This window comes from Nicotiana tabacum, chromosome 19 (genome assembly GCF_000715075.1).
Source record: "Nicotiana tabacum cultivar K326 chromosome 19, ASM71507v2, whole genome shotgun sequence".
Lineage (NCBI taxonomy): Eukaryota > Viridiplantae > Streptophyta > Magnoliopsida > Solanales > Solanaceae > Nicotiana > Nicotiana tabacum.
In genome coordinates, this window is record NC_134098.1 from 5,974,032 (window position 1) to 5,988,708 (window position 14,677).

A 14,677-nucleotide genomic window follows, 5' to 3' on the forward strand; every position below is an offset into this window, starting at 1 on the left:
GAGTAGTAAGTCGCTCCATGGAAGCTCCTACCTCCACTCATTTGAAAGTCACTAGAAGAACTCTTCGTTACCTAAAAGGTACGATCGACTATGGGTTATTTTATTCTTCTTCTAGTGATTTCAACCTTATGGTATATTGTGATAGTGATTATGTGGGAGATATTGATGATAGAAAAAGCACAACTGGTTTTGTATTTTTCTTGGGTAATTGTGCTATTTCCTTGAGTTCAAAGAAACAGTGCATTGTTACTCTCTCGACCTGTGAAGCCGAAAATGTAGCAGCAACGTCATGTACCTGTCATGTTATTTGGCTGAAAAAATTATTAAAGGAGCTTAATTTTCCACAAATTGCAGGTACGAAGATTTGTATTGACAACAAATTCACACATGCACTTGCCAAGAATCCGGTATATCATGATCGAAACAAGCATATAGATACAAGATATCACTTCATCAGAGAATGCATTGCCAAGAAGGAAGTCGAGCTCAAATATGTGAAGTCTCATGATCAAGTTACAGATATTTTCACAAAGCCTCTCAAATTTGAAGATTTTCAGAGATTGAGATTAAATCTTGGAATGAAGAAGAAAAATCAAAATTAAGGGAGAAATTTGTGGGACCTATTTCAATAAAAAAAGAATAAAGAAAATAAAGAGAAAATGATTTTGAAAAGGAAAAGCAAAAGCAAAAGGAATGCAATTTGTGGGACCAATCAAAATAAATAAAGTCAAATTTGGTTGGTTACATTGCATGCGGACGGCTGAACTTTGGAAATTGTTGAACCAATCTGATTGGTTAGATTGGTGGCAATTTTGCCTATAAAAGAAGCTATTCGTTCCTCGATGAAAACACACCAAAACATAGAGAAGAGAGAGTAATCCCCAGATTGTAGTTTGTGAGATAAATAGTGAGCGTGAGTAATATTGTAGTGAAATATTTTAAATAAAGAGTGTTATTTCTTTCAAAATTGTAGTAGTCTCTTGACACTACTAAGTTATAATATTATAATGGTAATATTGTTTTGCTCGGGTATTGTATTTTACCCCGATAAAAGATTTGGTGTCGTTATTACTCTCTTGTGTTATTATTATTTGCCGTGGATATTATTCCTGGGCGGAATATTATTTTTCCCCAACAAAAGGAAATAGGATAGCTTGAGGAACCTGCTGCAAATGACTTAATGGGGTATCCTCCACAGAGTTGGTATAGAGCTTTCTCCGACACAGTGTGTAAGAATCAAGCAGTTGACAAAAATCTTACAGAGTTATTCAATGTATGGATACTTGAAGATAGGTACAAACCTATTATTGGGATGTTGGAGGGTATAAGGATCAAATTGATGAACAAGTTGAGAGAACAATAATATTTTGTGATACAATGGAGTGGCCAGTTTACTTCTAAATCCCTCAAATTATACACTGAATATTTGAAGATAACTCATGCTTGTAAGGTTGACAGCAATGGAGATAATGGATATGAGATATCAGAAAAAAGGAAACAAACACATTGTCAATATGATCATGAAGAGGTGTACTTGTAGGGTATGGGACCTCACTGGAATTTAGAGCCTTGATGACAACAACGGTTGATACACTATCTGAAATGCATTGGTTTCATAGCAAGGAAACATTCTTGCTTACCTACAAACATAAGTTGCAGCATGTAAAGGGTGAAAAATTCTGAAAAATTGACCCTTCTCAAGCAATGAAACCTCCAGAATTAGTCATTCAAGTTGGAAGGCCTAAGGTTAAGATGAGGCACTTAAGAGGCAGGGATAATTGAGCGGTTCTAGAAAAGGTAGAGTGATTCATTGTGGCAATTATGGAGAGCCAAATCACAATGCCAGAGGTTGTGTCAAGGTTACTTTAAACACAAAAAATTCATATACTTTTTTAAAGCGTTTACTAACTTATTATTCCATGTTGCAGAAAAAAGAAGTAGGGAAATGTGGGTATCTAAAGGAAAACAGAAGCAGCCTACGAAGGGCTTACTTGATGAAGATGATGATGGTCCAGTTGAGAAAGCCATTGATTTATCAGCACCATACAGTCACAAAACTGTGACCATACAGTGGTGTCTATGCCAACAGATCTTCCATACACCCACACAACTTAACTTGGAAGGTCAAAGCTGCTATGACCATAAATCAGTTGTAAGTTGAATATCAGAAGAGGATTGGGAAGTTGAAGCCAAGAAAGGGACAATATCAATAGTTTTAGGAAAAATGGTTCTGGACAATACTATTTCTACTGCTTATGAAAATACTCTTTTATTCGGTTAACTTGGTGATGTATTAACTGCTTATTACATTACTCTTTTGGTTAGGAAACTTAGTGATGTATTTAATGCTTATGGCAGTACTTTTGTCTTTATTTTGTGTTCAATTGAAATGCAAATATCTGCAGGTTTTATGACTTGGATCATTGACTGAATTATTGAACAGGTTTTGTGTTGATTTCGGTGAGCCTATATGGGGGTTTTATGCAGTCTTTTAATTAATTTTGGACTAGTTTTTTTAAGTGTAGAAATTTTGACTGCTTGCTACAGTTTTTAAAGAGTAGTTTTGGCATGGATTTGTGTTAGTTCTAATGAGCTTATATGGTGGTTTTTATGCAGTTTTTTTCTTAATTCTAGAGTGTTTTTTTGTGCAAAATTCTGCACTTTTGTTGCAGTTTTTTAGGAATGGTCTGGCATGAATTTATGTTGGTTTTAGTGAACCTAAATCAGTGTGGCAAGAAGGTAAAAAAGAGAGCTGAAATTAGTAGAATAACTTACAATTTCATTACAAACAACATAATACAGCCTAATATGCAAGATACAAATTACATTAACAAGAGAAAAAAAATTCATTCAAGCAACATTACTAAGACTGCAGACTTGATACAACCTAACAAACTAAATTACTTCATCAACAATGTGGTCACAAATCCAACAGACAATGCACAAGAAATCAGAAAATACATGACCCTCGATACGGAAGTGTGGCGGTCGAGGATTAGGGTTGTGGGTTGACAGATAGTTGAGAGTCTCTTCTAATCGTACTAGTAGTATTAGTATTAGTCTTGTATTCTCCTATTTCGAGTTCCTTGTTGATTAGACTATGTGGCACTATTGCCGGTAGTTTTCGTACTTTCTCTTATTGCTTCGTATTCCTAGTTTCTTTGTTATTACATACTGTGCTGTTTGTTTCTGTTATCTTATTTCCTTGCCATTGTTACTGTTTGTTTATTGTGTCATTTTCACTATTCCTGAGCCGAGAGTCTATCATAAACATCCTCTCTTCCGTCAATAAGGTAGGGGTAAGGTCTGCGTACACATTACCCTCCTCAAATTACACGTGTGGGATTGCACTGAGTTTACTATTGTTGTTGTACATCTTCATCTTTCTCAATTTCTCTTCTACCTCCCTTATTTGATCTCTTGATAATTATTTATAGTCTCCATAACACTCCCTTTTTCTTTAAGTTGTCTCTTTAAATTTTAACCGCATCCAATGGCGAACTCAAAGTATTGACTTTAACTGTAGCCACATCCAACTGAGCCTTAATATTGCTTATTATCACCAACGCTCTATTCGGGAGTACTTCGTTGTGCCACTCTCAATACCTGCAAGAATCAACCTGTCCAACCCAATCAAAAAGAGAACTTCAAATTAACAGCCATTATAAAAAGAGGGTAACTATTTTTTGTAAGAATACTTAACAATTATGCATATTCAATAATAAAACTAACATCACGTTTAGGACATTTATAAAATCTTATTTGGGGATTAAGGATTGTTGTTTGAGTAAAGAAGTGGCCAATTTCAGTGCAATGACACCTCTTCTTGGACGAGTTACTACTTCCAGACATTCTACTCCTTTTTGGATTAAAATTACTTACCTGCGAAACTTAAAAATTAGATAAGAGAGACTTTACAACAATAACAACAAACCCAATATATTCTCACAAGTGGGGTCTGGGAAGGATAGTGCGTACGCAAACCTTACCCCTACCTAGTGAAGATAGAGAGGTTGTTTCCAATTGATTCTCGGCTTAGAAAGAGTGAGAAGAAGAAGAAGGAAAAGAAGAGGAAGAAGAAGAGGGGGAAGAAGAACAAAAAAGAGAAAAGAAAAATAAAGGGTACTAAAACAAGGGAAGAAAAAGAAAAGGGAAAAAAGGGAATTAGTAGTACTAATTAAACACTAACAACAGGATATATACTACCATAACATAAGTGAACTAAAACACATGACGAAGTAACGATCTACTTAAGCATAAGAAGGAACCTGAGTGCTACTAAAGTAATTGGTATGAGAAGGAGAAACTTATAACTACCTAATACCTTTCTACCCTAATCCTCGACCTCCATACCTTCATATCAATGGTCATGTTCTCAGTAAGCTGAAGTCGCGCCATATTATGTCTAATCACCTCTCCTTAATACTTTCTTGGCCTACCTCGTCCTTTTCTCAAACCCACCATAGTTAGCCTCTCATATCTCCTGACAAAAGCATCAATGCTTCTTCTCTTTGCGTGTCCGAACCATTTCAGACTCGACTCTCGTATCTTATCCTCCACGGAGGCCACTCTCACTTTGTCCCGAATAGCTTCATTCCTAATCTTATCTCTCCTAGGATACCCACTCATCCATCTCAACATCCTCATAAATTTACCTTTAAGTCTTGACGGTACATTCCTATCACATAAGACGTCAACCGCAAGCCTCCATTTCATCCATCCCGTTCCAATACAATATGCAACATCCTCGTTAATCTCCTTGTTACCCTGGATAATAGATCTGAGATACTTGAAACTCCCTTTCTTGACTTGAGTATCAAGCTTCACATCCACGTGTGACTCATGAGCCCCGTCATTGAATTTGCACTCTAAATATTCTGTTTTATTCCTGCTCAACTTGAAACCTTTAGACTCTAAGGTCTGCCTTCAAACCTCCAACCTTGCGTTGACCCCGATTCGTGTCTCGTCGATCAACACTATATCATCGGCAAATAGCATGCACCATGGCACTTCCTCTGTATGTTCTGCGCCAGCACATCCATTGTCAAGGCAAATAAAAACGGGCTAAAAGCCGATCCCTGGTGCAGCCCCATCACAACTGGAAAGTGCTCTGAGTCCCCTCCCATAGTCCTCACCCGAGTCTTAGCACCATCGTACATATCCTTAATCACCCTAGTGTATGCTACCGGAACGCCGCTAACCTCCAGACACCTCCACAAAACTTCTTTCGGTACTTTATCGTATGCTTTTTCAAGGTCGATAAAGACCATGTGCAAGTCCTTTTTCCTTTCCCTATGCTGCCCCACTTATCTCCTCACTAGATGAATAGCTTCCGTAGTCGAGCGCCCCGGCATGAATCCGAATTGGTTCTTGGAAATAGACACGTTCCTCCTCATCCTGACTTCCACCACCCTCTCCCAAATTTTCATAGTGTGGCTCAACAACTTTTATACCCCTATAATTGTTACAATTTTGGATATTACCTTTGTTCTTGTACAACGGAACTATCATACTCCACCTCCCTTCCTTAGGCATCCTTTTCGTCTTAAAAATAACATTAAACAACTCAGTGAGCCACTCCAAGCCTGCTCGACCCGCGCTCTTCCAAAACTCCACTAGGATTTCGCTTGGCCCCATCGCTCTGCACCTACTCATCTTGCGCATAGCCCCTTCCATCTTCTCCACCTTAATACGCCTACAGTACCCAAAATTCCGCCGACTCTCGAAGTGCTCCAACTCATCCAGCACAATACTTTATCGGAGTGCTCCAGATAAGAGAGATTTTAAGATTCACATAATCTATTGAAGAACCTAGAAATTGAAATAAGAACTCTAAGTAGCCTTTTTTGCTATGAAGAATGATACGGGCAAGTGTGTGGGTTTTTATGTTTGGGATTTCTTTTAAGTTATTGTGGTCGATTTGGATCGGGTACTGGGTCATTTTAGATGATATAACGGTAGGAATTGAGGTGACCAAATAGTATAACGGGAGATATTTTTTATTTATTTCTGATAGTATATAAATATATATGACCCTTTTTCCGTATTGACAATTACCTGTGAATGCGATTAACCTTAAATTGGTAGGGCAAAAAAATTTATGAAGCACTTAAATTATATACCATTGTACATTATAAATGGAAACAATTGCTTGTTGTTTAGCTGATTATTAATTCATACTTATTATAAAAAGTTACCTATAAATATTACATTCATTTATAGCAAATACGAGACAATTTGCTTAACGGTAGAATAAATTGAGCTAGTTTAAATAATTATAAACTAGAAGACAACAACAATAACAATCTAGTAAGATCTTACTAGTGGGGTATGAGGAGGATAGTGTACAAAGATCTTACCCCTACCCCAAAGGGAGGGGAGGAGATAGGGAGGCTGTTTCTGGGAGACCCTCGGCTCAACAGATGAGACAATAATATCAGAAAAAAATAAAAGAATAAATCTGCAACAAGAAAAGAAATCAGAAAAATAATAATCACCATCGAAAGAGATAACAAATAAGTGGGAGGGCAATAATCCAATACTATGCAAAACGAGAAAAATAGTGTGAAAATAACATAAAACACTAGCCGGTACAAATTATAAACTAGACAAAAAATAACAATATATTGCATATTAAGAAATTATAGGAAAATAAAGTTGTAGTAAAAGAAAAAGATGCAAAAGTATTAACGTGTAATGTGTATAAGGAGAAACGACGTAGTTTGGGGTTTGCCGTCTTGTGACGCGCTTGCACAATCACCGTCCTTTTGCTCGAAGCAAAAACCACCACACTTTGCTCAGACAGGCACCATACTTCCGCTAACATTCCATTGGTAGTTTGGTACTACTATTATACTACTCCCTAGTAATAATTTACAATAAACCAACAAACAAAGAACATAGGAAGTAGCAGCAGATTAACTCTTCAGCATAAAACAAGCAAAAAATGGAGCTTTGAAACACTTCAAGATTGCAACTTTTTGCTTCAATGGAGTGTCTACTCCCAACCCCTTTTTCATTTTCTTCTTCTTTTTCCTCACCAAGCTGGTTTTCTCCATTTCTAGTACTAAAAAATAGTAGTAAACTTGGTTTCAACAGAAAATTATGTAGCTTTAACAGAAATGGAAGTAGGTCCACGAGTATGAGTCATGAAATGGAAAGCTCTGTTTTTTCTTACAAGAAGTTGATTCACTTTGCTTTAGAAGAAACCAACTCACATACCCAATTTGTCCCTTCTCCATTACAGGTATATATATTTTGGACTTTCATTAGTTTACACTATCTTTCTTTATGTTTGTGCTGAGCATGTGAGTGTGTGTGTTTTATTTATTTTTTCCTGTGTTTGGTGTGAATTTGATGGGTTTGAAACATTTTTTTGGTTTTGCAAATGCTGGGAATAGTAAGGATTCCAAAGGATTTTACCGAACAAATTATTGAATTGATGATTCTTCCATTTGTTAGTTTTGACTAGTTGCTGTGTTAAAGATTCTACTTTCAGAGTCAAAAAGGTGTTTTGAGACAGGAATGCTTAGGGCAGAGAGTTAGGTTAATTCTTATCTAATCAGAAGTATTAAACAAACTTGAACTCTTAACTTGTTTATCTCGTGTATGATGTAATAGTCAATGAATTTGATGAAAACTATGGAATAACAAGGTCCAAATACCAATAGAGACAAAACTCGCTAGGTCATCTCTTATAAGCCGAGTAGAATTACCGGTATCTGTGTTGGTAGAAGGTAGCAGGTACCCAATGGAACAGTCAGAGATGTGTACAAGCTAGTTCGGATAATACTATTATCCCAAAAAATGAGCTTACACCATATTTGGTTGGGTGAAGATAAGAGGGGTTAGAGGTATTTCCCTTATTTGGGTTAGGAAATATGAGGTAGAAATGGAGGCATATGTTACTTTTTTCACATTAATTTTTCTGTTCTCTCATAGAAGTGGATTGAAGAGGAAGTAAGTGTTCTTTATCTCACTTCAGTTGCACCAAACAACTGAAGAGGAAGAATGAATACTTATCCTAGTGGAAGCAGAAGAAATAGTACTCCTCCTTTTCCTGGAAACAAAAATAGGTTAATGCTACTCTGTTAAAGGACAAAGTAATCTTTTCTTGGATGAAAGTATCAACTAGTTAGAATATGAAAGATACCCCTTTGATTGTAGGCTGTGTTGTAGCTGATGGTATGATGTCTTGCAGCATAAATATGTAAAGGGGTTAAACTGGGGACGGGAATTAAGGAGCACTGGGGTTGGGAAATATCAAGGTAGCTCAAATAATGATGGGTGTTGGCAGGTATATAATCTTTATCTTTTAATGAAGGAAGTGGGACAAGGTACTACATTCTCTCACTTAGGTGATTCTATAAGTAGGGATAAGTTAATGATGGTGCAAGCACATAAAGCATAAATGAACACAAAATTAGAAAATAGTTGGAAACTGAGTATGTGTGTATCAAATAGTTATTGTGCTTCTTGAATAACACCGGATAGTTTCTTCCCGTACGTCTAAGCCTTGGTAGGCAAAGTTACTCGGTACATGTGTTGGTGAGAGGTATCAGGTATTTAGTAGAATAGTGTAGGTGCCTGCAAGCTGGTTGGGACATCACCATTAAAAGGGCTGCCCGGTGCACAAAGCATCCGGTGTTCACGCAGGGTCCGGGAAAGGGCCGCATCCCAAGGGGTGTAATGTAGGCAGCCTACCTTGACACAAGCATTAGTGACTGATTCCACGACTCGAACCCGTGACCGATAGGTCACAGAGAAACAACTTTACCATTGCTCCGGACATCACCATTACCAAAAGGAAAAACACTAGAAGTGAGTATGTCATCCTCGCATAAATAAGCTAGTTGAGTGCTGATTTCTTTTGTGATTGCTCATTGTACTGGTCAAATTGTTCTTCCCTTTGGAACACTGGCTTTATGTGAGGGAAGACTTGCTTTTCAACTTATACCAGCCACACCTAATTGTTTTCAGCTTCTCTTTGCTTTGAAATGCATGATTTGCATGCTGTAGGTTTCCTGGCTCAAGCTTTTTGCTTATATCTGTTTTCCAGTTTAAGGTTAAAAAGATGAGTTTCATGATACCTCTAGGAGTTTAAGTTGCCTTTGGAGTTCACCTGTTCACTTTAACTCTTTAGTCTTTAAATATATTCAAGTTTTCTTACCTTTTCATCCAAAATATTAATATATCAAGCTTCCAATTTGCAGCTGTTAAGGTTATCTTCAGAACTATGCTAGCAAAATGTGGTTAACCTTTTCCTTTCTACAGGAGAAATACAGCTCTTTGTTGGCCATGGATGACGAAACGGAGCTACAGATGCTGTCTTTTGAAGCCCCTAAAATTCGACTTCTTCGCAGTTTGTGTATTGAAGGGAGCGACGGCATGCAGGTTCAATTATGTTCAAGTTCATGTTGTAGCTATCAGTTATGTTCAAGTTCATATTCCACTAAATGAAGAGCATTTCATGCAGGTATTGGATTTTGCTGCATTCCCAAAACCGGAATTTGATCTGCCTATCTTCTGTGCGAACTTTTTCACTGCTGCTAAGATGAACATAATTGTACTGTAAGCTATTCTTTTAGGTGGTATTTGAGAAATATGTTACCTTTAAGCTGCATTTATAACCTTCAGAGGTTTACTATAAAGTCAAGTAAAGCATATAAATGGTAATTAGTTTCAGGATCTAGAGAACGTATCCAGAAATTCTGAGGTGGAAAATGTTTGAAGTTAAATCTTCTTCCGTCCCAATATTAGATGAAGTTTGATAATGAAAAGAGAAGTACTGAAGTGAAAGACAAGCTGTCTTCTAGTCAAATGAAAAGGAAACTGAAACATCTTTTTGATGGACAAAAGAGGTAATGATTGAAAGAGAATTAATATCATGAAAACAAAATTATATAACATTGCTAGAGCTTGGATAATGCTTTGACAGTGATTCTCAGAGTCGGAGCCAAGATTTTCACTAAAGCAAGTCAAAATATAAAGAAGTAAAACCCAGCGCTTAATGAAAGGACTTATACTTTGCATCTGAGGCAGATTCTCCAGTTGGGGACACGCCAAGGCGTTCCATATTGGTGGGTTGAAAAAGCCATCAAGGACTTGGATCTCCTTTTAGAAAGGGCTGGAAAACCCTTTAGATTTGAAATTCTTCGCGCCCTCCACCCACTTCCATTTTCCCGTGTGCCCAAAAGCCCACTCGCCCGGTTTTTGAGACCCTTTCTGATTCCCTCACCCAATCTCATGAGAAGCAAGCCCACTAGGCCCTGCCTTAACCTGTCTTCAGAAAGCCAGCCCTCACCAGGCTGCTGGCATTGCTAAATGCTCCGCCACGAAGCAAGGTCAATATATAGTGTATATACATAAATAAATAAAAATTACCCAGCTACATAGTGTAATTTTCCCGAAGGGGTGTCGGTCCTTGAATACATGTGGCTCCACCACTGGTCATTTTAGATGCATGCTTTTGAATCTTTTGATTGGAAGAATACATAAGAAATTTTGAGCATTTCAGTCTTGCTGATTTTATAATGACCGTTCATCTTACTAAAGAGTTTATAAATTACTTGGACGAGTGGTTTGTGCATCAGAATCTCTTGTCTTACATCCCCATGGGGTAAATGGAGAAGTAGTAGTTCTTATTTTTTGTTGTTAAATTAGAGGGAAAGAGGTAATTGGAGAAGTATTAGTTTATGTTTCACTGTTTCCATTTGTGGGGACAGACAAGTCGTTATCCTGCCTCTCGACAATACTTATTTGGTATTCATCACTTAATCTTGCCTATAGATTCACGTATAGAAAAATGGCTTATGTTTTCACTACTGCCAGCCTATAAGCTTTATTAAAGCACCAGGATTTCACTAAGGAGTGTCGAAATATATAAAATTAAATACGCGGTAAAGCCAAGGGGATTCAACATATAATATGCATAAAATAAATTTTTTACCTAGTAACACAGTGTGAGCTCCACCACCGAGTACTGTGGTATCTTGACTTGATCTTGAAGACCACTAGTTTATATAGCTTTCTTTCTTCCACAGTGATGATCAAGACTTCCAGATAAGATTTTATTGCAGTAATTTGCACGTGAACTCAGATGTGTTTGCTAAACTACTATACTATGATTACCTGACTTAAGATTCTGAGCTAGAACTAGGAAACACCGGTAGGCTGTCGGAATCCCACCCCTTGGGGTGCAGTACTTCCCCGGACCCTGCGTGAACGCAGATGCCTTGTGCACCGGGCTGCCCAACTAGGTAACACCGCTTATTCAGGAAGAACTATAGCGAAGAAATGAAAGGACAAAAAAAAATTCTTCTTTTCCACCTTGTAGAAACATTCTCATAAATACAATGCTTAGAGATGTCCTTGGTTTTCTGTGTATATTGTTTGAACCGTAATAGTTATTGATGTCATAGACCACTGAGGCTGAATCCTTATAAAACATATGCAGGGACCTTAACCCATTGCATGATGTCATGGATCAAGAAGATTACAAAGAGAAGTACTATAAAGGCTTGATTCCTTTAGGCCTCAAGTATTCTGAGGTAAATGATAATCTTATGACATTTGCACAACTCTAAAACATAATCATATTTCTGAAGCACTTTTCTTCTGAACCCTCTCTAAATTGATTATATGGAGACTTAACACAGACTTCATGCAGCTTTTACCCTGGGGAGGGAAGCTCACCAGCGAGTCTCTGAAATTCTTTTCCCCAATAGTCATATGGACGAGATTCTCATCTAGCCCATACAACCATTCAGTTCTGTTTTCTGCATTCAAGGATTATTACAAGGTACCAGTAAACTATGTCCCATATTCTCCCTTTTATGTAATCTCTTGTATATCTTAGTCTAGCACACTATATTTTTAGCTTTTTTTTTCAGAAGTTTTTATACGCAAGTATATGTGTTTAAGAAGGCCAGGTCTGTTCACTAGGCTTACTGCTTTATTTGTTTCTATTACAGGCATGGCTTGAGCTAATGGACAGATCAGAAGAGGAAACTGATGCTTCTCAAGTTGATCGCAATCGCGAAGCTCAGCATAGATACTTGACATGGAGAGCAGAAAAAGTGAGTATTTGTGCCTTCTCTTACATCAGTCTGGCATTATTGGTCAGCTATCATGATTAGCATGGAATTCAATTCTGTTAGTCTTACAGCGTACTGATATCCCAGTTGTGGAAGCATTATTGAAGAAGTAATTAAGTTTAACCTCTCCCTCGCCCTTTCCCTGTCTTTGCTTTCTTGGATTTCTTGGCCCTTGGTTAAAATTTTCCAGAAACTGAAAATGTACTGTTTATTTCAAAATTTGTTTCGTAGTAACAACATACCCAGTATTATCCCACACCGTGTGGTCTGGGGAGGGTAGTGTGTACGCAGACCTTACCCCTACCTTGTGAGAATAGAGAGGATGTTTCCAATAGACCCTCGGCTCAGGAAAGTATATCACCACATTAATGAAAAAATATAAAAGAAGGGCCAAGCAGAATAGAAACAACAAGACAGTAAGGTGATCAACAATGAAAGAAAACAACAGCTAGTCATAAAAACTTACTACGAATAGAAAACGAGACTGCATGCCAATACTACTGTTATGAACACTCTAGACTACCTACTCTACTACCCTAATCCTCGACCTCCATACCTTCCTATCAAAGGTCATGTCCTCTGTTCGTAGTAACTAAAACAAAAAGTTCTTGATAAATCAAATACTAATCCTAATCTAGGTTTGTATTAAGCTAACTGTTTGCAAAATCAGCCCCATTTGATTCAACTTGACCCCTCAACTCTCAGCTATTTTCCTCAAAGACTTTTAACAATCTGGAAATTCCTTATAAAAAATAAAAAAAACTCTGGAAAATAGAATTATTTTATTTATTACTACTATATTATCGTGCTTAATTCAACACTATATGCCATTGGTTTTTTTTAATGACCTTTTCTTCAACTTCAGCTCAAATGTTGTCTCTAAATACAACTCGATTGTTTTGGACATTTTTTTCCCTCTCAGTACGTTGGCGTAGTTCACCAATGGCATATAAAATATCTCTTTCAAATAGTTTTCTTATCTCTATGGGTAATATCGCATGTTATGTTCCATGTTACGTTCGTCAGGTGTCCATACCCTTAACATGAAGTTAAAATCTAGTTAGAAACCTTGAACACAAGGATCCAGCAAAGAATCTGAATCTTCATACGGCTGTTCACATTTGTGTTGCTACAACTTCTGCTCCATTTTCTCCACTTTGCTATTGTTCTTCTTGATCTCTCTATTGATGCAAAATGCTCTTTGTATCAGGATCCAGGTCATGGAGTTTTGAAAAGACTGGTAGGGGAAGCTCTTGCCAAGGTATATCATTCTTTCATCCAAAGAGGCAAAGACTCTCCTATGTCTTGTTATTGGCATCTCTAATTATTCCCTTTTTTTTTAATCACTCAGGATGTGATTAGTGAATTCCTATTCAATGGTGTTAACAAGCTTGGTAGCAAAACATTTCTTGATTACTTTCCAGAGTACAGATGTGAAGATGGTAGAGTAAACGAAAAGCGCAGCATGATTGGAAAATCATTTGAAAGTCGACCTTGGAATGCAAGAGGAGAATTCATAGGTAATAGGGTTAGCTAGTCTGATGTAATTTTTGCAATTTTCTTTATTTATTTTTTACCTAGTCGCCAATTCCAACTCGCTTGGGATTGAGTCATAATTGTTGTTGTTGTTGTAGTAGTAGTAGTCGCCATCGTCGTCTCTGTCAATGTTAATCTTGACTGAGATGCAAGAGGAGGAGATCCATAGGTGATAGGTTGGATCATCTGTTGTAATTTTCATAAGCTCTCTTTATTTTTCTTTATTCAGTCTCTTTCAATGTAAAAGTGTTCATTCTATCCCCTAATCACTTTCTTCATTCCCCTCTAATTTATATGTTACCTTGGTTTCCATGTTCTATCCATACAAAAGAGATCATAATTTGATCTTAAAATGAAGGTATATTCTCAACAGTTCAAAGATATACCAAATTTGTAAATGACAAAATGAGTAATATCTACCTAAATAGGTCGGAATCTTTGTAACTACTGTGGATTAATACCCTGTGTAATTTCCATTTTTATATGGATTATTGATTTCTTTTGTGAAATTTGTTATCAAAACGGATCTCCCTTTAGATTGCGATAAACTTTAAATGTTCTCGGTATACACATAATTAAGAATATAATCTCGGTATAAATTCAACATTATTTTACATTGCATTTGTTTGGTATTTCTCTTTTTGGTATAAGCATTACAATTGTATATATCAATTTCATTAACTATTTCAGATCAGATTCTACATGGGATAAAACACCTAACGACAAAAAAAGACTTTGTTTCATCTTTATTTACTTTTAAAAAAAGAGTATAATTTGTTTATTTACCTAACAAAAAGAGTAAAATTGTAAGGTTTTATACTATATACTATTATATATCCCAATTGTAGGAAAGAACGAAACATTAGATAAAAGAAACTTAATCATCCATTAATTACTAATCTATATATTACAATCCTTGCATATTTTTGTTGGCGAACCACACGACCCCTTAATTCACAAGGATAAGGGGTTATAGGGTTGGGAATTGCATATGTCCATCTCAGGCAACAAGTTAAGAAAACTTGTCATCAGACAGGACATCATAA

At 36.8% G+C, this 14,677-nt stretch overlaps 1 protein-coding gene and 1 long non-coding RNA gene across 2 annotated transcripts; both read left to right on the forward strand.

Annotated features, from left to right (window-relative positions):
* Window positions 1-847: 847 nt before the first annotated feature.
* On the forward strand, window positions 848-2,416 carry LOC107761636 (uncharacterized). Its single transcript, XR_001642621.2, has 2 exons — window positions 848-1,848; window positions 1,929-2,416. It is a non-coding gene; the product is annotated as an uncharacterized LOC107761636 (long non-coding RNA).
* Window positions 2,417-6,800: 4,384 nt separating this feature from the next.
* On the forward strand, window positions 6,801-13,941 carry LOC107761635 (phytochromobilin:ferredoxin oxidoreductase, chloroplastic). The gene is made up of 8 exons (XM_016579879.2): window positions 6,801-7,246; window positions 9,274-9,393; window positions 9,476-9,570; window positions 11,456-11,549; window positions 11,669-11,800; window positions 11,973-12,077; window positions 13,306-13,356; window positions 13,447-13,941. The coding sequence occupies exons 1-8, from the start codon at window positions 6,989-6,991 to the stop codon at window positions 13,630-13,632; spliced, it is 1,041 nt and encodes a 346-aa protein (XP_016435365.1). The 5' UTR covers window positions 6,801-6,988; the 3' UTR covers window positions 13,633-13,941.
* Window positions 13,942-14,677: the final 736 nt, after the last annotated feature.

Coding starts and splice junctions, on each gene's coding strand:
- LOC107761635 (XM_016579879.2), top strand. CDS start 6,989: ATGGAGTGTCTACTCCCAACCCCTTTTTCATTTTCTTCTTCTTTTTCC. Junction 9,394..9,475: donor AAGGGAGCGACGGCATGCAG/GTTCAATTATGT, acceptor CATTTCATGCAG/GTATTGGATTTTGCTGCATT. Junction 11,801..11,972: donor CATTCAAGGATTATTACAAG/GTACCAGTAAAC, acceptor TTTCTATTACAG/GCATGGCTTGAGCTAATGGA.